Source organism: Herpailurus yagouaroundi, unplaced genomic scaffold (genome assembly GCF_014898765.1).
Source record: "Herpailurus yagouaroundi ecotype Mexico unplaced genomic scaffold, PumYag 222, whole genome shotgun sequence".
Taxonomy (NCBI): domain Eukaryota; kingdom Metazoa; phylum Chordata; class Mammalia; order Carnivora; family Felidae; genus Herpailurus; species Herpailurus yagouaroundi.
Genome location: NW_024412453.1, coordinates 15,229,288 through 15,251,133, shown reverse-complemented (window position 1 = coordinate 15,251,133; position 21,846 = coordinate 15,229,288). Strand labels below are relative to the sequence as shown.

Here is a 21,846-nt window from a genome sequence, read left to right as displayed (position 1 = left end):
AGCAGGCCTGCAGGGAGGAAAGGTGCCTAATTATTGTACTGGGAACTGTTCAGAATTGGAACTTCAGGCCCCACAGCTCCTGCAGCAAACCAACCAGGCTCTGATGAAAGTTTCATGCGTTTTTCTCTTCCCTTTAAAGCCTGTTGGGACCTTTTCGACAGAGGAGAAAGGGGTAAGGTTTGCCTTAATCCTTCTCTGTCCCATATTTCTGCCTTTAAGTGGATCCAAGCCCAAGCCTCGCAATTATCTCAAAAATAGCCCCGATAGCCATGGTGCATTTGGTGGGTTGCCTTGGCGGAATCTAATGAAACAGCCCAGCAAGGAAGAGATAGCCTGTTGGCAGGGTGGATAGATGTCCCTGTGTCTGTTAATCTCACATTTCATCTTGGTTTAAGCAGTCTCTGAGCTCATTAATTGTCTTTCTGAGAAGGACCAGGCATTTATCTTTGAGAGCCATCTAGCTTCAGTGAGTTCATCCAGCCTAAAGAGAAGGGAAGGGACAGACTGGAGCTATCCACTTAATTTTACTGAACAAGAAATAGATTGTTAGACAGGGTGATGGCTCTTGATCTGTTTTGCCTGATTGCCTGCCAGACAGGTAGTAGCAATCGCTGCTCCTGCCCACAGTGCATGAGAGTGCCACCTGCCGATGCCATTATGGCACTGAAGATCACCCTTCTCTCCCTGACACAGGTGGAGTTGTACCCATGACGCATCACATGAACAAAGAGCTGCCTAATCTGCATAGAGGACCTGTCTGTTTTAAACAAACTAGATAGACAGTAATGGAAATTTTAGGAAAAGGATAGACTAAAATGACTCATGATACATAGTGATTTTTTTTTAACCATCAGTTCCCTGTAATGAATTTAAAATAAATTTTGAGGCATGCCTGGGTGGGTCATTCAGGTTAAACGTCCAACTTTGGCTGAGGTCATGATCTTGTGGTTTGTGGGTTCGAGCCCCGTGTCAGGCTCTGTGCTGACAGCTCAGAGCCTGGAGCCTGCTTCGGATTCCTTGTCTCCATCTCTGTCTGACCCTCCCCTGATTGTTCTCTGCCTCTGTCTCTCTCTTAAAAACAAGTAAAAATTAAAAAAAAAAAAAGATTTTGAATGTCGTTGAGTAGGGGGGACAGTTAAGTTATGGTGCACCCATAGTATGGAATTGTGCGCAGTTGTTAAAAAAGATGGCCCCACCTCATGGGTTCTTTACACATCTCAAAGGTCCCTCAAGGAACCCAGGGTCCCTCCCTGCAACAAAGAGTTATCCAGTCCAAATTTTCTACGGTGCTGGAATTGAGAAACCCAACTATACATGAACAATCTGGAAAAGATACCCTCTATCATTAAGATTATAAAAAGCACAAGCAAGTATACAGGGGCCTCAATGTCTACAGTTCTCATCCACTTTGTAAAGCATATTTGTGTGGCTGTATATATGCATATATAGGCAAGTATGTTTGTACATGCTTAAGAAAAGGCTGAAAGAAAATCCGTCAAAATTGCATCCATGATTCTTAGGGGTGACTGGAGAATGATAGGGACTTCTTCATTTATAATTCAGAAAAGAGTGGTGGGGAAAATAATGATTTTGATTTATATAAATTCAGTTGACACCTTAGCTTTCCAGGATCACACATACTGCAAAATGGATTTTCACAGGGCAGCACATTGACATAAAGCACATACATTGCTTTTCAAGGGACTGTTACATGAAGCTCATCTAGATGAATGCTGTATCTGCCATTAGTTACAGTCGAGCTTGGCAATAGTGGGCTTTGATTTCTCAAACAAAATAAAATGAAACTCTTAATACAAGACGAAAATGGATCCAAGTGGTTAAAGATGTATGAAAAGTGTATGAAACCACTTCATGGCACACCACGATGACCAACACCCTGAAAAACTGCCACGGAATATTTGTTTTGACCAAATTTTCCTGGTGGTCCCCTTCCTTTGAGCCAAATTGTTCTCAGCAGCACAGAGATGTGTCTTTGAAGAGTCTCTTATTATGTAGTAACCAGATCAGGGACAAGAAGAGTGCAGTGTGAGAGACACAGCTGCAGTGGACCAGCCCGAGGAGTGTGGGGGTGAGCGAGGGCAGGCCCCCAGGCCCTGAGCTGGAGGAGGTGCAGCTGGTGGCTAGAGGAGAGCTTGGCTTGGGCCCCATGGAATTAAAATGTCAGTGGTTCTGGGAAATGGAGGACAGTCAGCTTGGGGGCAAGGGGAGGTCAGGACTAGATGCAGACACTCAGGGGTCCTAGAGGAGGTGGGAAATGAGGTCCCAAGGGGTTCAGTAAATAGCCCCAAGGGAGGGCAAGTAAGATATGCGCAGAGGATGCTGGTGTTCTTGGAACAGGCACAGAAAATGGAACCCAGAGAAGAAGCACTTGAGGAAAGGAAGTCAGAAAAGGGGGCAAGACAGTGCTTTAAGAAGGGAGTGGAGAGTCACTGCTGGGGGCTCCTGCCAAGTTGAGAAGGCAGAAGGAGCTCTGGTTGGTTGTACCATGGCAGACCAGATGGGCAGGAGCCACAGGAACTGCGGAGCAAATGAGACAGTGGCAAGGAGACCCACACACTCCTCTTGAGAGCTGTGGCCTCACTTGTATTTCGTGATCCCCTGATTTCTGTCTATTCCTCCCACAGATAAGTGCCACTGGGGGCCTGTCCTTTTGTGCTTCCCACTGTGTCTCCCATGTTGAGCACAGTCCCGGAGGATGCATGGAGAGAAGCAAAGAGAACAGAGCTTGATTGTTTGTAAAGGGCATAAGGGAACCAGGAAAGGAAGGGCAGGCAAGCTTTAGATACGTTTCTGGGTCCTGGTTTGAAGAAGAGTTTGTAGGTAAGGAAGGGGAGGGATAATGGATGGAGGAAAGGCTGGGGAGGCCCAGCGCTTGGTACTAAGACCCCAGGGGAAAGGTCTGTATTTGTCTAACCCACATATACAGACCCCAGGCTTTACCTTACACATCCTCTCCAGGTGTACCTCCCTTGTAAACATGAGGCCAGAGACCCACCTGAGTGGGCAGCGTAGCTTAAGTGGCAGACAGTTCAAGCCCTCTGGTTTTACACCTTGCAAACAGGAGGGAAAAGCCCCAGGCATTCCTGGGTGCTTCACCTTTGGAGATAGTCAGAGAAGCAGCTCATCCTTCAGGTAATTATCCAGCATCCACTCTACAGATGACCTCCTTCCAAATTGTGACTCTAGCTCAGAATCATACCCCTGAGCATCTCTCTTTACGTAAATGGACTGTGCTGACTGGTCCTAGTCTGTGTTCATTGTCAGTGTCTTGGGCCTGGGCTTGACCAACAATGTTAATAAACTTGCTAACAACAACTCTTAACACTCAGGCCTTTACTGAGTGTAAAGGCCTGTCAATGAACCGGTCAAGTGGTGTCTCATTTAATCTACATGACCACCCTGCGAATGTAGCATGATGAACCTTAAATGCAGCAAGGGGTACTGGTGGGAGGGAAGGGTTGGGTGTTTGCTTCTCCAGGTGATCAGGTCAGCTGGGCCTGAGTTCTTGGGCAGCAAAGCAGAGCAGTATCTAATTGTCATTTGGGTGCTGGTTGGTTAAGCTCGTTGGGCCCCGAACCCTGCTTGGGACCAGCCACTGCCCAGGGGGTCATCCTCAGCTGGGAACAGGCTGGGCGATGGATTTTCTTGTCTTGCTGTCTTCCTTCTGAGGTGTTGGCAGAGTCCACAGGCACATGGTGAAGGGCTCCATCTAAGCCTCAGGAAAAAGGGAAGCTTGTATTGCCCTCTCTCCACTTTGGTTGGGAAACCATTTTGGACTGGAGGGTGATGTCTGGGGCTTCCGTGCAGGCTGGCCCTGAGACTGGCATTTCAGAAAGTATCTCTGCAACTCACCTTTGCCCCTTCGACCCAGCCAGGGCCCTTCCTATGCTGGCAGCTGGGTCAGCCCTCTGAGGAGGCGGTAAGCATGTGCGCAGATCAGTCTGCTCCAGTGGGGCTGCCTGGGGCTATTGAGCTGAGTAGGATAGAGCTTTTGGTGCTGTGAAAAGATACAGAAGATCTTCCTGTGGCTTCCTAACTTACTTAGAAAAACATCCAAATTTGTACATCAGCCTTAAAGGCCATATGTGATCTGGTCCCTGTCTGATGTCTGACTACTCTGAGCCATTTTAGCCTTGCTGCTTTGTGCCTGCCCTGGGCCTTAGTACCTGCTGTCCCTGCATTTAAAATACCTAGTCCAGATATGTCTGTTCCTTCTTGTCATTCACTCTGAACAACCCCCACCCCTACCCCCAGTCTACAGTAGCACTCCCCACTCTGCACCCCATAACCCATTGTATCACCATTCGACTTATGACTGTCTGGTATTATTTCCATCTATTATGTATTACCTTCCACATTTGCTGTGTTTTCCCTCTTCTTCCTCCCACCCCATGGCAGGAATTTGCCATGTTGTTTATTGTTATAAACAGAGACTACAAAGCACCAGGCATGTGTTAGGTGCTCCATGGGCATTTTTGGATTGAATAAATCGAATATTTCTTTACAAGGGATGTAATTACTTTGTCTAAGAGAAAAACATAGGAAAAGCAATTGTTGCAATGTGAAACTCAGAATTTCTTGTCTTTGTATTTTTTTTTTTTTAATGCAGGATCTACTGTCCCTGCCATACAGCCTGGTCGAGGGTCAGGTAAGTACTCTTTTGGACCTGACTTAAGTTTTTTGTTTAAGTCGGGTGAAAAAGAAGGAGGTAAAAAGTTTCATGAACTCTGTAACTGTGAAAAACCCAGCCCAGCCATGTAGGGGTGTGGCTAAGGAGAGGAGCGGGAATTGCCAGGGTGAGTAACCAAGAGTTTCCTCAAGCTCCCTTCTCAGTTGGAGGGGCTCCTAAGCCTAACAGGTACATATGTGCCATCAGGCACAGCACTCCAGTCCTGTGCCTGAAGCAGACATCTATAATCAACCACAGCACAATTCAACCCTCATGCAGAGCAGTCTCTGCCAGTGGATCAAGGTAGGCTGGTGACATTGAGCCTACTTGGCACAGTGGATGAACGAGCTCTAGAAATGAAGCCGGTTTTGCCAGGGTGCGGGTGGGTAAGTGGTTAGAGGGTCTCATATTAGAGACGATGAGAGTGGTAGGGGGATGGAAGCCATGCCCCTGCCTCTGTTTCGTTGTTCAGCTTTCAAGGCGGAGGAGGGAAGCCACATCTTCTGGCATCACACATTTTTACTAGTGTCGGAGCCACTGGAGCTTGGCCATGTAAGAATATAATTGAACCAAACGGATCTATACCTTGGAGCAATGCGTTTTTTTTCATTGATTCTGACTCCACATTATTATTGTTGCTTAATGAGGAGCTAATGTAACTTCTAATGAAGCCACATGGCCCTTGGATAGATGAAGTAAGGTTTTATTTCCCTCATGACACTGGATCCTCTCTTCAATTAAAACCCGGGAAGAAAAATTAATACAAATGTAAGATTTTTTTTTTCCTTTCTAAGATTAGTATCAAGATAGTGGCTTTTTATTACTCATGTAAATTTCTTGTGTGATGGAAACTGGGGAGAAGCATGGCTGGCCCTTGAGTGGCCTGGAGGTGATGTCAGTGCTCAAGGAGGCTGAATCTATGGTCTCTGTCATTGGAGTGGTGATGAGAGCATGCTCCGTGCTCCCTTGTTCCTTCTCGGCCTGCAGGTGTCACTGCCCATTGGAGATCTTCCACAGGCTCTTGCTGGTAGCTGCCAGTTATGGGTAGAAGAATTTGAATAATTAAAAGTAATTTACTGAGGAAAAATACACATAAAATAGCCATTTTTATGTGAACAATTGAGTGGCATTTGGGACATTCCTAGTGTGGTCAACTGCTGCCCCTAAGCATTTTCATCACCCAAAAGGGAACAATGTTAGCAGTCACACCTGTTTCCCTCCCCAGCCCCGACGACCACTTTCTGTCTCTACGGATTTGCATGTTCTGGACATTTCATATGAATGGAATCATACAGTATGTGGCCTTTAGCGATTGGTTTCTTTCACCGAGCATAACATTTACAACATCCATCCCTGTTGCATCATGTATCAGTTCTTTCTTGTTCCTCTGATGGCTGAGTAAAAATCCATCATAGAGATATGCTCCATTTGTCAATCCACTCGTCTGTTGGTGAGTATTTTGGCTTATTGTGCACAGTGCTGCTGTGAACATGCATGTACAAATATTCGAAGTCCTGTTTTTAATTGTTTTGGGTGGATACCTAGGAGTAGAATTGCAGGGTCATAGAATAATTCTGTGTTTAACTTCTTGAAGAACTGCCAAACTCCTTTGAAGCCTGGCAGGCTGCTCTAGGGGCCATGTTTTCAACCACCATGCTGTTCTGCACTTGGGGGTGTTGTCCCTGGTTACCATGTTCTAGTCTGTGCACAGTACTGGGGAAAAAGGGTGGAAAGGACAGGGGAGGGCAGGCAGGTTCCTCTCACCTCAAGGGACGAAATGTATCATTCCTGGGCAATCTGTCCAGTGAGTTTGCTGGTCTCTGATTTACCCTTTTTCCATTGAGCATCTTGACCTCTAAACTTTGGACGGTCTATGCAGTTGCTGAGTCATTTGATAGAGTCAGTTTGTTGATAGGTTGGTTGACTGAGTTATTTAATTCTCTCTGTTTCTTTCTCTCTTTGTATAGATGTATATAAAACTTAGTGCTGACAAAGTGAACTTGACAAACTGATACCGATTCATTGGGCATCAGCTGTGAGTTCTTTGATAACATTTGGGTCAGCCTCACCCTCCATGGCACCTAGGCAGGCTAGGTCTCATCATCCCTCTTGCTACCATGGTGGGCAGAAGCCCAGAGAGATGAGGTAGCTTGACCACAGTCCCACAGCTTGTAACTGGCAGAGCTGGGATTTGAACCTCGGTCTGTGCATTTCCACACCGTGGTTTCCTCCTGCTTTGCCTGCCGGTTTCTCCAGACTCCTCCAAGCATCAGCATTTTCCATACTAGTGTGCAGTGATTTGTTGTTTTCTAAATACCTCATTACCGTTGTGTCTGCTGAACCCGCGTAGCCCCCAGAGCATCTTGGGGTGCTCTGAAGTTCTTGTTGGTCCTGAGAAAATGGGAATTCGTGTTGTGGCAGCAGTGATTTATTCTTTATTGCTAGTGGTTTACTAACCAGTGTGTGGAAAAACAGATTATCTGGTTTTGATGGTCAACGTGGTGGTGTTTTTTTTTTCTTTCTTTTTTTTTTTTTTTAACTGACAGTGCATCCTTGCCTTGTCAATACTTGAGTGATGGGGGTGAGGTCTGGATCTGTTGTGTGGAGTTGTTCATCCTTCTTCTCTTGCAGAGGGATGCTCCACAAAACAGGAAGGGAAGGTCCATATCCCTAGCTTCTCTGGCAGCTGAGGAAGCTGGAGACAGATGCTTCTCTGGTGAGAAAGGTGACATAGACAGGTAGGTCCCACCCACACGGAGTCCTTGGCTCCCCAGATACCAAGCAGTTAAACGTTCTTCCTGGAAAGTAACTTCCTGGAGCCTCAACTCCTTCCCCAGGTCCCTCTCTCCTGAGGGTGATAAAGCATGGGGGGGGGGGAGCTGGGGCATATTTACACCTGCTCCGTGCACAAGCTTCAATGGCAGTAATTCTCTGACCTTTTAAAATGGATAAATCTCCCTGGCAGTGGTATATTTCTAAAGCTTAGCTCAGAGTGGGGGTGGGGGGTGGGGTTGAGGCACTGGCAGACATGGCCAGACCTAGAGAAGATTGATTAGCCCCAAGGGGATCTGTTCTAGAAACCTGCCACACCTACGGTGGTTTGGGTAGAAAAGTATGCTTTTGGCCAGAGTTTGAGTCCTTTGGCTACCTCCCAGATGGATGAAAGCAGGCAGTCTGTTTTTCAGATTGCAGAGGATTTATTCCTTTGATCACCTGTCTTCGTCTGTCTCTGAGTTCTGATGGATGCTCTGTTCTCATGTCTGTGTTATTCGCCGTCACAGGGAACACGGGGCAAGAATCTTATTATCACCGGTTCTTTAACTTCCTTCCACCATCACCAGGGAGCATAATAACTGTGTGTTTGGCTGTTGCCTTACTTTTATTCTCCGTTCCTTCCTTCTCCCTCCTGAGCTCCCAACCAAGGGGTGTGGGAGAGCCTGAAGAGAAAGGCCTGGCCCTTCTCAGACACCTACTGTGTGCAGGTGTACCCTGACGAGGAAGGCTGTTGTTAAACCCATTTGTGTGTGGAAAACCTCCTGTCCAGAGAAGTAAATAACCTTCCCAGGTCACCCAACTCACTGAGGCCAGGACAAGGATTAAAATCAAGGTCTTATTGACTGTGGAGTATTTGCTGTTTCTGATGCTGCCTCTAGAATAGGGAGTGGCAGTGTGAATGCTCAGTCGAGTCCCTTCCCAGTGCCTGGGCTCCTTATTTCTCCTGATGGTGCCTGTCTAGACTGGATCTCACATCCTTCCATCAGCTGTTTGTAAATTCACAGCACCTTCCCTGTTAGAGAGGCTGGGACTGGCTTCCCAGGGATCATTTCCTAACAGAAGGAATGCTCTTTGCTGCTCAGTAAGTGTCACTTCATAATTACCAGTGTAATTAGAGTAGGATTTACCATCTGAGCCTCTGTGGAAGCTGCAAGTCTGCCTGTATAGGTAGTTCTGGCTTTAGAAGGGTGTTTGACTACTAAGGAACCCTTGGCATCCTTAGGGCTGCTGCATATCCACAGGGAGTCACTTCTCAGACTACTCAGGCAGATCCAGAGGCTTCCCATGGTTTTAAGAATAATGCCCAAACACTCTGGCAAGGAGCTGGCTCCCAGGCACATTTCTGACCTGGCCTCTACAGTCTCCTGCTCCTGGAGGCTCTCAGATCTCATGCCACCTTCTTTTAGGAGCCTCTGGTGAGTAGCCAAAGTATCAACACCTCCTGCCCCAAACATGCCCTTTTCTATCTTAACCTTCTTCATGGCACACAGCATGATCTGAAATAATAATCTTGTTCTCATGTTTATTTTCTTGACTCCCTCTTACTAAAATACAAGCTCCTCAAGAATCAGGTCCTGCTCCTTTTTCTTCCCATGTCTAATTGAATGCAAGCCTGAGACCTTAGCTGACACCTTGTTACTCCTGTTGCATTTTACCATATCCCATTGTTTATCATCATGCCTCTGTTTTTTTTTTTTTTTTTTAATTTTTTTTTTCAACTTTTTAAAATTTATTTTTGGGACAGAGAGAGACAGAGCATGAACGGGGGAGGGGCAGGGAGAGAGGGAGACACAGAATCGGAAACAGGCTCCAGGCTCCGAGCCATCAGCCCAGAGCCTGATGTGGGGCTCGAACTCACGGACCGCGAGATCGTGACCTGGCTGAAGTCGGACGCTTAACCGACTGCGCCACCCAGGCACCCCATCATGCCTCTGTTTTAATTACTTTGTCTACTTACTCCTTTTTCCTTTGTGCATGGAGGAAGCCTGTAAAAATCCTAATAAGAAGCACTTTATCTTTTTATTCCATTAGATCCCCGGTGCCTGATAAAGAGTTGATTCTCAGTGCACATTGCACAGATGGATGGATGGATGAGCGAATGAATGGATAGGTGGGTGGGTGAGTGGGTTGACTGATGGATGGATAAATGGGCAAGTCTAGCTGAATTTTCCTGAGATACCGTTTGGACACTTGTAATGGTGTGCTCTTCTGTCTTAGAAACCTTATTAATTTACAGTGCAGAAGCCTTGGTTACTTTATTTGGATGGGTTGGTTAGGGTTTCCCAGAGCTACTATATTCCTGTCAGCTTCTCTTGGTATTGGTCAAAGTTTGTACTTTATCTATTTTGAGCCCTTGTCATTTGGCTCACAAAGGCTGTTGGCTAGCATTGGTTATGGATTGAAGGTTTTTTTGGATATAAAATGGCCATGTGGAGCTTGGTTAATGCTTTCTGCCTTGGGTTTTTCTGAAATCAATGCTACTTTCTATCTTTCTCTGGTTCTCATAAGCCTAGACACATCCGTTCATTGTTACTGTTCTTAATTTACTTATGTTGCAAGTATCTCTTGGAAGTAGATTACGGATAGATCTTGTTTATTTACCCAGCGTCCTAGCTTTTTCATAGAGGAATTCAGTGTATTTGTCATAATATACATGTTTGATCAACTCTCATTAAAAAAATTCATTAGGGGCGCCTGGGTGGCGCAGTCGGTTAAGCGTCCGACTTCAGCCAGGTCACGATCTCGCGGTCCGTGAGTTCGAGCCCCGCGTCGGGCTCTGAGCTGATGGCTCAGAGCCTGGAGCCTGTTTCTGATTCTGTGTCTCCCTCTCTCTCTGCCCCTCCCCCGTTCATGCTCTGTCTCTCTCTGTCCCAAAAAAATAAATAAACGTTAAAAAAAAAATAAAATAAAATAAAAAAATTCATTAAAAAGAACTTTTCTTTCTGCTTCATGTATTTTCTCTCTTCTTGGTTCTGCAGATTGTTTGATTTGCTTTTATCTTACCCGCTGATTTGAAAGGTAGGAATCCTGTTACTAATTCTACATGTGGTTGCCCTTCACTTCATTGAGAAGGATGCTGTAACCCTTGTGTCTGGTAGTCAAGGTCAAGAATGAAATGCTATCTTTAACTCCATCCATGCAAGATGAGAAAGTTGAGCTCACCTGCACTTGGCCTTTCTCTGTGAATTCTTCTGTCTTCACAGCCTTTGGCCCTGTAATTGAGACCTTCAGAGCCAGCTTAATGTCCCTAAGTTATAATTTTGATGTCATCATAGTAATGGGTAGTGCTTGTGGAGGGGTTAATATATAATGGGCATTGTGCTAAGCACCGGATACAGAATTTCTCACCTAATCTTCTGGACAACCCAAGGAGGAACTATCCTTTGCCTTCACTTCTAGATGGTATAAGTGAGTCTTTGGGGTTTTGTAACTTGCCCGAGGTCACACACTTGAGTGGGTGGCAGAGTCATTAGTACTTGGAACTGACGCTAGCTCTTAACCACGGCTGTTTTGTTCACTGTCAGAAATGACTGCTGCCAGCTGTAGGTGGCTTTGGAAATGTATTTACACCCGGCAGTTCATCAGGGCTCTTACCTGCCCTGTTTCCACCCACAGTGCTCCTTTCTTGAAATAGATTTAGGTTATCGACCGCACACTTCTAGACCAGTACCTCCCACATTTCAGGGTGTCAAGAGAGCCCCTGGGGGTGCTTGTTAAAATGCAGAATCTGATTCAGTAAGTCTGGAGTGAGGCCTGAGATGCTGCATTTTTTACAAGCTTCCAGGTGATGCTGATGCTACCAGTCTGAATGCCTTTGTGTGATAGCAAGATTCTAGATGACTCCAGATTACTCCAGAACATAATCACTCTAAGTGGCCTTGTTTTTATTGTTTATATGTTTACTTTCTTGACTCCCTCTTACTAAAATAAGAGGGATGCTCTAGTCCATTACTCTTGAGTGCAGTGGTTAAGCAAATGGACCCTGAAGACAACTGCCCTGATGGAAATCCCAGCCCTGCTACTGTCTCACTGGGATAACTGGTCTCATTGGGTTGTTGAAGGGTTTAAGCAAAGTAAGATAAATGAAGTGTTTAGATCAGTGACTGGCACACGCAGAGGGCAAGATTCATGCTTGGTATTGTTCCTAGCCCTACTGAGGATTTACCTCTCTCTCTGCTCTCCCAGCTCTTTCCCCAGCCTGTAGGATTTCTACAGACCCTGTCCTTAATCTCTGGGTTCTTCCCGTTGTTTCTATATGAATCCTTTTCTCGAGATGGCTGGAGTTTTACCGCTTACATGCAGCCCTCCTGGTTAACCTTTGTCTAGTTCCCCCCAGCCAGTCTTGTAAAAAATGTCGGCCTCTCTACCTAGCTGCAAGAGTACATAATGAATTTTTGTAAGTGACATTTTTTGTGTATATGGATTTGAAAAATACACTTTGATTTGGCTATTTGGGATTAGGGGCAAGTCCCTTGGGGACAATTTTAGTAAGAACAGAATGCTGCTTTTGAGCTACTCTGCAGGACTACTTCCTGAGTAGGTTGCGCAGGCTTAGGTTCAAAAGAGAATTAGCTAGGGTAATAGAGGTTTACAGGCCATTGGGTAGGGAGAGAAATGGAAGAAGAGAGAAGACAGAAAGCATCTGTCATCTGGAGGAAAACTTTGGAGAAGGATCAGAGATTTTTAAAGGGAATTTTCTCGAAGTTGTGCAGTGCCCTGTAAAACAGTTTCCTCCATCCCGTTAGCCTGTGAACTATTTAGCAAAGTGTCCATTTTTTGGTTAGTGTTTTATGGTGTTGACTGTTGTGGGGGTTGATGCTGAAGTACTAGGTATGGTCTTCAGGTAAGTATGGGAGGGGGACTGTTGATGTGTTGGCAGCTGATCTACTGTGAGGTGGGACTCAGATGTAGTCTTCTTGAAAACCTCCAAGATGATTCCAGCATATATCCAATGTTGGGGACCACTGACTTCAAGCTGTGTGCCTTGTGTTCATTGTGTAGGGTGTTCATAATGTTAGGACCCCAGAGCTGTTTCTGTTTTGAATTATTTAATGTTTTATGTATGTATGTATGTTTATTTTGGAGAGTGAGAGAGAGTGAGCATGAGTGGGGGGAGGGGCAGAGAGAGACAGAGAGAATCTGAAGCAGGTTCTAGGTTCATAGAGCCCAATGTGCAGCTCAAACTCAGGAAATGTGAGAACATGACCTGAGCCAAAGTCGGACACTGACTGAGCCACCCAGGTGCCACCCTACTACCTGCTACCCCTCTCTCCCCACTCTGAGCCGTTTTTTAAGGAAAGTGGTGGTCATATTACTATGGCCATGTAAGTTTGGAAAACAAAGCTAATTACGTTTGTTCACTGCAGGGTTTATCAACACCTTTGATATGCTGATAACACGTTTTGACCGTACAACCTTTTTGAGGAATCTCTCAACATCATGTGGGTACTTGATGGCTACTTTTTATCTGCAAGTCCTAGAGCCAATCCCCCCCCCCACAAAAACAAAACAAAACAAAACAACAACAACAAAAAAACAAAAACAAAAACAAAACAACAAAACAAAAAAACCTACCATACTTTAACTTTGGTGGAGGATTTGATGATGATAGTGGGTCCCGGTAAAGGAGATACTAATTTTGATTATGATTTTCTCATGACCAAGCAAAGACTCAAAGGACTAGCAAAGAAATTCTCAGCCCCCCTCATGGGGACAGGCTGTCTTCCCTACCAGGTGGCCCAGACTGTCATTTCCAATTTGGGAAATGGTCTTACTTTGCATAAGTGATTGAAGTAATTGCACTGGCTGTTGCTCTTAATCTACAAGATGCTGAGTAGGGATGGGGCATCTAATGGGGTTAGTTCTGATTTTTTTCTAGATCATTTTGGATGCACAGTCTCTGTCAGTGCTCATCCTAATTGCAAGCATCCTAATTGCAAGGGAGCCGGGGCACATATTCTCCAAACTCTCACCCTTTCCAATGGCCTTGTGTGTCAGGGTGGATTCCTCACGGCTCCTTCTCTTGTGGATGCCTCACAGTTTCTGACTGCAGAAAGGGCTCCCTAGACATGCAAACCTGCACAACGATGTGTAGTGTCACTGAAGGGCATTTCTGGCTAAGGCACTAAGGTCTTTCCCCTTGGAGAGTGTTTAGTGTGACTTCTTTGTCAGCTCAGGCAGACAGGATGTGATGGAGAGCCCCCACCACCCAATCCTAAATGTGCTTGTCCTTGCTTCTCACTGCACATTGTGGTGGCTACCTTGGCCTACCCACTTTTAGGGAGCCATTCTTGTTGGCTTCAACAGCTCAGTAGGAAGGGAATAAGGAATGCATAGCCCATAGAACTGAAATTCTGCATCCCCCACCTCCCTTGGAGGAGCAGGTGACAGAAGAGGCAGCCAAACATTCCTGATTCCACAGCCAAATGTTACCCTCTCCCTGGGGGCTCAGCTTGGCGGAGTAAATTTCAGAGCCTTGGCTTTTTTTCATCCCAATTTAGGTTAGACTAGCGAATGGAGTTTGATTTTCTAAAAGTGGGGCGGGTGGTGTTCACACTGTCCGAGCCGACAGAGTTTTGGAGTGGCCAATGGAGAGAGAGGGAAGGCTTAGCGTTTATGGGGTTGTGTGCTCCCGGCGGCTGAGTTCCTGGTGTGCCTTCCAGTAATGGGTAATAAATGTGCAGCTATTTAATTTGGAGTCAGAGCAGCAGCATTATCGATTACCTGGAACGTCTAAAGCTCTAGACAGTGAAAATCCCTTGCGTGGAGAAGCATGTCTGTAGCAAATCCATTGAGCATTTAAAGTTAAACAGGCACACATAAAACATACGTAAAGTAATTCTGATTGGCCTTACGGATGCCGGAGTAGAGGTGCTAGTCCTCTCTGAGATGCCAGCCCCAGATTCAGATGTGCAGAAGGAAGAAGCAGCAGTGCATCTGCTTATCTGCTCTTCTCCATCCTGTGCTGTGCTTTGGGAGGCTTCTTAGTGTAGACCATAGCACTAGGCTCTATTGCCCACTGGCTGCTGGTTGAGTTTGGGCAGTAGGGAGTCACAGCAGGTTGTAGGAGAAGGGAGGAGAGCGCAGGGCATTTATAGACCCTGCTTCCTCCTATGGGCTGCTGCATTCCTAAACGAAGATGTCAGGCAAGCCTCTCTGTCTGTACTCAGGTTCAGAGATGGTGGCAGAACCTGGGATCTCAGCGTTACTAGCCCCAGAGCGCTGTATTCTCTTTTGTAGTGCTCATACCCTTTGCCCACACTTACATATGTAGTCCCTTTTGTAAATTCCTCTCAAATGACCCTCAGTGCAGTGTCCCATCCATCCCTTCCTGGGACCCTGGCTCATACAATGGACAAGACAGCCTATCACATAAGGATGGAGTCATGCTTTAAGTGCCACTTTTTCAGAGAGCCCTCCCTGACCTCTGTTATTACAGAATCTGTTTGACTTCCTTCCTGACACTTACCAAATGTTGGTGCTGTCATGTGTTTCCCTTCTTGGTGTGTTTCTTGCTCCTCTCCTGTCCTAGAACACAGACTCTCAGCACAGAAAAGTTAGGTGACTTGCCCAAGGTCACACAGCTAGGGGGCAGTAGAGATGCAGTTTGAACCCAGATCTCTCTGATTCCAAAGTACCCTCTCCCAGAACTGTGCTCAGAGGCTGGGCTTCATATGAGGTACTCTTTCCCTAGAGTACCCGTTACCTGTATTCATGGTGGACAGAGAGAGCTTGGGTTTCCTAAAACATTGCTGGAACCCAAAGCTGCTTCCTCTTTTGGCCAGGCATTTTGCTCCAATGCAGAGTCAGACAGTGGTCTTCAACATCCTGGGTTTTTGCCTTTCTGTTGGCCTTTCTCCATCTTCGATCTCAGTCATCAACAGGTCAGGACCTTGACCTGTGTCCATAGGTCATTCTTTCGCCAGTCAGAGATGGTTTCCATGCTCGAGCCTGCTGTGTCCCAGGGCCACTGAGAAGCTCAGGTGGCAGGGCTCTCCTCAGAGATAGGAGCTATCTCAGATTCACAGAGTGGCTTGTGATCGAGGTTTCTTTTCAATGGGAGATACACAAAGAAATCCCTGCCGAGCTCTCTGGAATCACTAATGATGTGTGTTGAAGTGTTTGACCATGGGTTGAAGCTGATAGGGGATTTTCTCCTAATCTCTCTCAAAGGTCTCAAGGAAGATGAGATAAAAGCACACACATACCTCTTACACACCCCAAACACCTCACCTGTCTCTACCTCATTTGTATATAGAAAACAGCTTCCACAGTCTGCCTTTTCCAAAATACAAGTATGAAGAAAACAAAAGAAAATTCCATGATCCCATCACCTAGACGACTCATGCTGACATTAAAAATTAACTTAATTAGCCAGTTCAAATGGGACAGAAAGCTACCAAGTGCCTCATTCCCCCATCCCTCAGCCCAGTCTGTCCTCCTTCCTAATGGCTTTCTGAATTTCTTCTAGAAAAATCATCTATGGCTATGCTAGTGTGTGACTGTATATATGCAGCCTTAAACATAGAAACCAAAGTGGTCACATAAGTGGTAACTTGTCTTTTCCTTTTTTATCTTGGAGCTCTGTCCATAGCAGCACAAAGAGAGTTTTATTCCTTTATTTGTGGTGACTACATAATATGTTATCATATGGATGTATCATGATTTGTTTGTTCTTGACAGGTTGTTGCCACTGATATGCTCTTAAAAGCAATATTTCAGTGAACATCATTGTGCATATATCTTGTCATATTTTTCAAGGAAATCTATGTAGAATATATCCTTGAAGGTGGAACAGATTGATCACAGGTATGAGTGTTTTAAATTTCAATAGATATTGCTAAATTACCTTCATGATGGTTGGAGCCACATACATGATCACATTATTGAGTACCCGTGCGTGGTACCCCACACAACTATATTAATTCTAAAAATATTCAAAGACTCTGACTGTCGGAAGTGGAGGAGTTAGTTTGTTCTTTTTCCTTTTTTTTTTTTTTTAAACCATGCACCTGAGTATTGCTAAATGTTTATTTTTGAGAGACAGGCAGAGCACAAGTGGGGGAAGGAGCAGAGAGACAGGGACACACAGAATCCAAAGCAGGCTCTAGGCTCTGAGCTGTCAGCACAAAGCCCAACATGGGGCTCAAACTCATGGACTGTGAGATCATGACTTGAGCCGAAGTCAGATGCCCAACTGACTGAGCTACCCAGGCGCCCCAGTTCTTCTTTATATTGACATTGGTGCTCTCTACCTCTGTGGTGGCATTTTTCATGGCGAATTGATTTTTTTTTCTTGTTTCCCCATTAAACTGGTGCCCTCTAAGGCAGGATCAGGGCCTTAAATTCAGCATCCTTCCCCCACACAGTAATTAGCTTATAGTTGACACTCATACTTGTGTGCCACAATCTTTTAACTGTTTTGTCTCCTATAACAACAGCCATGGGAACACATTCTCAGCTCTCAAGGATATTATTACCACCCAACTGTATGTCTTTTTTCTTGGTCATGGCCATTTGCTATGTCCTGGGAAAGGAAGATACTATGAACCTCATTTGGACTAAAATTTCTATGTCAGCCTTTGTGTTACTTTGCTCATGCTGCTGTAACAAATTAATCACACATTGGGTGCCTTAAAGAACAGAAATGCATTTTTTTTACAATTCTGGAGGCTGGAATTCTGAGATCAAGACTTGCATGGTTGTTTTCTTCTGAGGCCCCTCTCCTTGGCTTCTAGACAACCTTCTTCTTCCTGTGTCCTCATATTGTCTTGCCTGTGTGTGTCAGTGTGCTAATCTCCTCTCTAATGAGGACACCAGTCAAGTTGGATTAGGGCCCACCCAGTGACCTCGTTTAACATTAATTACCTCTGTAGAGACCCTGTCTCTAAACCTAATCACACCGAACCACTAATGAGGTACTAGGGGCTAGGACTACAATGTATGAATTTTCGAGGGGCACAACTCAGCCCCCAACAGCCTCCTCTGAGGTGCTGATGGCAGGGACCCCATCCCAGTAAGGGTCCTGCACTGGCAACTTTCATTGTGGTGAGTCACATGATAAACCTGTGGGACACCCCTTCTCACCATCATGATGACTTTTCCAATCTCTTTCAGAGACCCAGGACTTAAAAGACAGGTGAGGTGAGGTCCAGGTGAATCATAAAGTGTGTGGGGCAGCGTATGTTGAACCTTATTTCTCAGGCTGTGGACACAGATGACTTCATGCCTAGAACTCCCATGTGCTCAAAGTGTCGTCTCTTTCATTCTGTACTTGGAAGCAAGGAATTTGCCTTCAGGCTGAGGAGATGATGGGCAGATGTGTGTTTGGTTGCTTCTCCTATCTCTCGGAGCACATCCAGGGCTGGCTGGTGAGGTGTGACTTGTCATGGGCAAAGCCCATGGAGGAAAGGAAGCCAGGGCTGCTGACAAAACTCAGGGTGTGAGCCAGGAAGGAAGACCAAGCAGGCACTTGATTCAAATCTAATGTTCCATGCTACTGCTGATGGCAGTGTTTGAAGTGCTGTGTGTACCCAGAATCTGAGGCCACACCTAGGTTCATAAAGAATGTCTTGATTGATTTAGGGTGCCAGCCAAGGGCACAGGGCAGAATTTGGGGGCATACGTGCCATCCCCCCTTGAAATGTGTCGCTGTAGGGCACAAAGCAGGCTGTCCTGGCCTGTACTATCCTAGAAGCCTTTGGATGAATGGCTTTTCCTGGGGGCGAGGAGTACAGTTTTGGGCTTAGTTTGCTTCTTGGATAAGGGATATTTTCAAGGTCCTGACAGGCAAACAAAAAAGTGATCATCTTTGCTCTTTAGTGGCTGTAAGCAGCTTATGGGGGAGAAGACCATTTTCTGATGCCTTGCTTCTAAAATTTTTCTGAAAGGTGTCCCTGTAGAACTGATATATCCATCATCAATCAGTCAACAAAACTGGCAACACCCAAGTGTCATAGTTCTGACCCCAGAAAGAGCCTTCATGTCTGTGGCCCAAGGTAGGGGAGTCCTTAAAATATGTTACAAAGCCTGATGGGAGTGATGAAAATAGGTTTATTGTGACCATTCACCATCCCTTATAACTTGGGGTTCTGCAGATATAGTCCCCTTTTTTTATGAGTCCTTCTAGAAGTACTGATAGCAGGGTGGGAAGCATGATGTATGTGCCAGCAGTGCTCTTGGCAGACATCATTAAGTCCATCAGGATGCGCTTGGTCACTGCTGATCTCTTATCACCACTCTTTGTCCCAGGTTTGGATCCAGATGCCCCTAGAGGAAGCCTTGCTCGACTGATCCCACAAGACATTGCCTCTGCCCCCTGTCCGCATTTATAACACAGTGGAGTTGCTTTAGATTTCCAAGGCTCCTTCCAATCTAATTGTCTCCAGCTTGCACACCCTTCAGATCTCATCTTGGAGACTGACAGCTTCTTGTCTGTATGGTTATCCTGGCTGTCAGCCTCCATGTTTGGCAGTGAGAAATGCAGTGAACCTTGCTACTTCTGGATATGCCAATTTGTCTTTCATAATGCTCCAGACAGGATCAGAGCTCAAGTTTGCCTTCTGATCTGCTGATAAAGCGAAGGCCTATTGTGTTAATACAAATATGGATGAGCCTCGGGTCATGATCTCGCGGTTTCGTGAGTTTGAGCCCCACGTTGGGCTCTGTGTTGACATTGCAGGGCCTGCTTGGGATTCTCTTCCTCTCTCTCTGCCACTCCACCACTCCGTTACTACTATTAGTTATCTACTGCCGAGTAACAGATGACCCCCAAACCTTGCAACTTAAAAAAAAATTTACTATCTCACAGTTTCTGTGGGTCAGGAGTTGCACAGTGCCTTAGGTGATGTTCTGCATCACCGTCTCTCATGGGCTGCAATTACCATGTCAGCTGGAACTGTAGTCCCCTTGGGGCTTGGCTGGGGAGGGTCTGTGTCTAGATTCACACACAAGGCTGGTTGGACTGGGAGCCTCAGGTCTTTTCTGGATGCTGTCTGGAGACATTAGTTCCTTGACACATGGGCCTCTCCACAGGGCATCTCCTAGGTTATCAGCTTTCCTTAGTGAGAACAAATCAGTGAGAGAGGACACCAAGACAGAAGCTGCAGGTTTTTTTGCAACCTAACCTGGAATGACATCTCATTGCTTCTGCTGTATTCCTTTCATTAGAAGCAAATCAGTAAGTTCAGCCCACACTTGCAGGGATTATACAAGGGGTTTATACCAGGAGGCAGGGCCATCTTGCAGGTTTCTTGCTGTAATTAGAGTATAAAATGAAGTGCTTAGTAATAATGACAGTATTAGAGAAATTAAGCACATATCAAATGCCTGGTACCACAATCAGCTACTTAAGTGGATTTTAAGATTGATTCCTCATTATAACTCAAGGAGGGGGGTGTCACGGTCTCCGTTTGACACGTAAAGAAACTGAGGCTTACAGAGGCTAAGTAACTTGACCAGGCTGTCTGACTCTGGAACCTGGGTTATTGACCATGAGGCTCCATTGCCCTTGAACTACTTCTAGGGGTTTTCTGAGACACTGTAAGAGCTTCACAAGTGCCTATGAATGTGCTTCCGGTGTGGGAAGACAAGAATGAACAAGGGTTGGGGACTGACCTAGAATTTGCTTTTAGGCTGCTTTATTGTCACTTAACACTGTAACCTTAGCGATGTCATTACCCTCTTGGACCTTATTTTCTCTCTCTGGAAAATGGAGATGATCGTGGTTCCTGTGTTACAGGATTGTGAGGACTGAAAGAGGCAGCGCATATACAGTTCCCAGCTCTTAGTGGGAATCCCATATAAGCTAGTTTCCCTTCCCCTTGTTTCCCGATAATTTATTCTAATTCTGACAATTCTTTTTTCTCCCCTGAAGCACTTCCCCTAAGAACTGCTTTATTCCCATCATTCTTTAAAGTAATAATACTTAAAACTCTTTAAAAATGCTGTGCGACGCAGACTGCCTTCCCCCTGGGAAGTCCCAGTGATGGAGACTTGACTGTAGGGCTGTCAAAGTGATTGAGGCTAACTTTGGGTTCCATCCAGGGTCATCCTACTTCCTGAAAATGCCCATGATGGAGAGAGAGCATTTGAAGAGAGGAACAAGGGGCTTTGTGAAACTTCTTGTTCTCCATCTGACCTCCAGCTTGGATGTCTTGTGTTTGACTGAGGGGAGAGGAGCCAGGGGACCACTGAGAGCTTGCATTCCTAGCAGACATCAGTATTCAGCCCCATCACTGTGTAGAGCGAACAGTTTTAAGTGTGGACTCCCTGGCATGGGCAGACGGGGAAGCTGGAGGAAAGAAGGTTTGGGCAGATGGCAGCAGGTGCTTGGAATGCCCAACTGCCAGTTATCTGTCAGGTCTTCTTGATTTGGAGGAAACTGTGCTCTGCTCAGGGAAGTGCCTGGAGTGTCTCTGTCTTCCCCAATCGGTCTGTCAGCTTGTTCTCTCTCTCCCCGTCTGTCTCTCATTCTCTCTCTTTCTCTCCATGTGTGCGTGAATGTGAGTACCCTTCTGGTTTTACTTGGATTGGTCCCAGGAGATAGAGGAGACAATGGCCAGGACTCTATGCCCTTCTCCTTTTTAAGCATGAACCAAGCATTGGTAAGACTCAGGTATTTTTTTTTCTTTTAACTTAAATTTTTCTTAAATGGGTGCTGAGGACTTAAGAAAAAAAATCCCTAACTCCTTTACTTGGCTTGATAAACCCAGGAAGGTCAGAACCCCTTTTATTTTGTCTGCCTTGTCTCATACATCATTCTCTTTACCCCACCATTCTTGGCTCAGTGGACATTTGGGTCCACAAAGTGCCTCCAGGCATCTGTACAGGCTCGTTCTTTTTAGGATGCTTTTCCCTAACTTCTCCCTATCCCTTCACTGTTAAAATTCCTGCTCATGATTCGGTTCTCAGGGTAGGTGTCCCTTCCTTAAGGGAAGCCTTCCTGGAGTTTTCCAGCTAGGTCAGTCTCCACATTACATGCTATCCAAGCTTTCTTTGTCTATCTCCCTTCCCCTTCCCCCTGCATGGAGCACATTGAAGCTATGACTGTAATTACCTGTCTGGTGTCCAACTGCCCTCCTGGGCTGAAGGCTTACTGAGGTCAGAGGTAACAACCATCTAGTTCTCTACTGTTTCTTGAGTTCTTAGCACAGTTCTTGGGGAGGAGAATTTGCACATTTGTTTAACTGAGTTGAGGGAATGAGGTGGAAAAACAGAGGGGAGGAGGGAGCCAAAGAGGGTATGAGAGTTAAAGATCTTAAAGGACCTGACAGCATGGACTACCTCTGGGCCACTAAGGATGAGGTGGTCTTGGGCCCTTTACTCTCCCCTAGAGACTCAGGTCTGGAAGGGCTTGGCCCTGTTCCTGTTGTGGGAGGTTT

At 45.8% G+C, this 21,846-nt stretch overlaps 1 protein-coding gene across 17 annotated transcripts in view; it reads left to right on the top strand.

The window, feature by feature from the left end:
- The window catches only part of RBFOX1 (RNA binding fox-1 homolog 1), a 2,071,930-nt gene that overhangs the window by 177,982 nt on the left and 1,872,102 nt on the right, over positions 1 to 21,846 (top strand). For all 17 annotated transcript variants that reach the window (XM_040458724.1, XM_040458700.1, XM_040458710.1 and 14 more), the window contains exon 2: positions 4,631 to 4,669. In XM_040458724.1, coding sequence (XP_040314658.1) covers positions 4,631 to 4,669 — 39 coding nt within the window. The remainder of the gene's footprint in view (positions 1 to 4,630; positions 4,670 to 21,846) is intronic.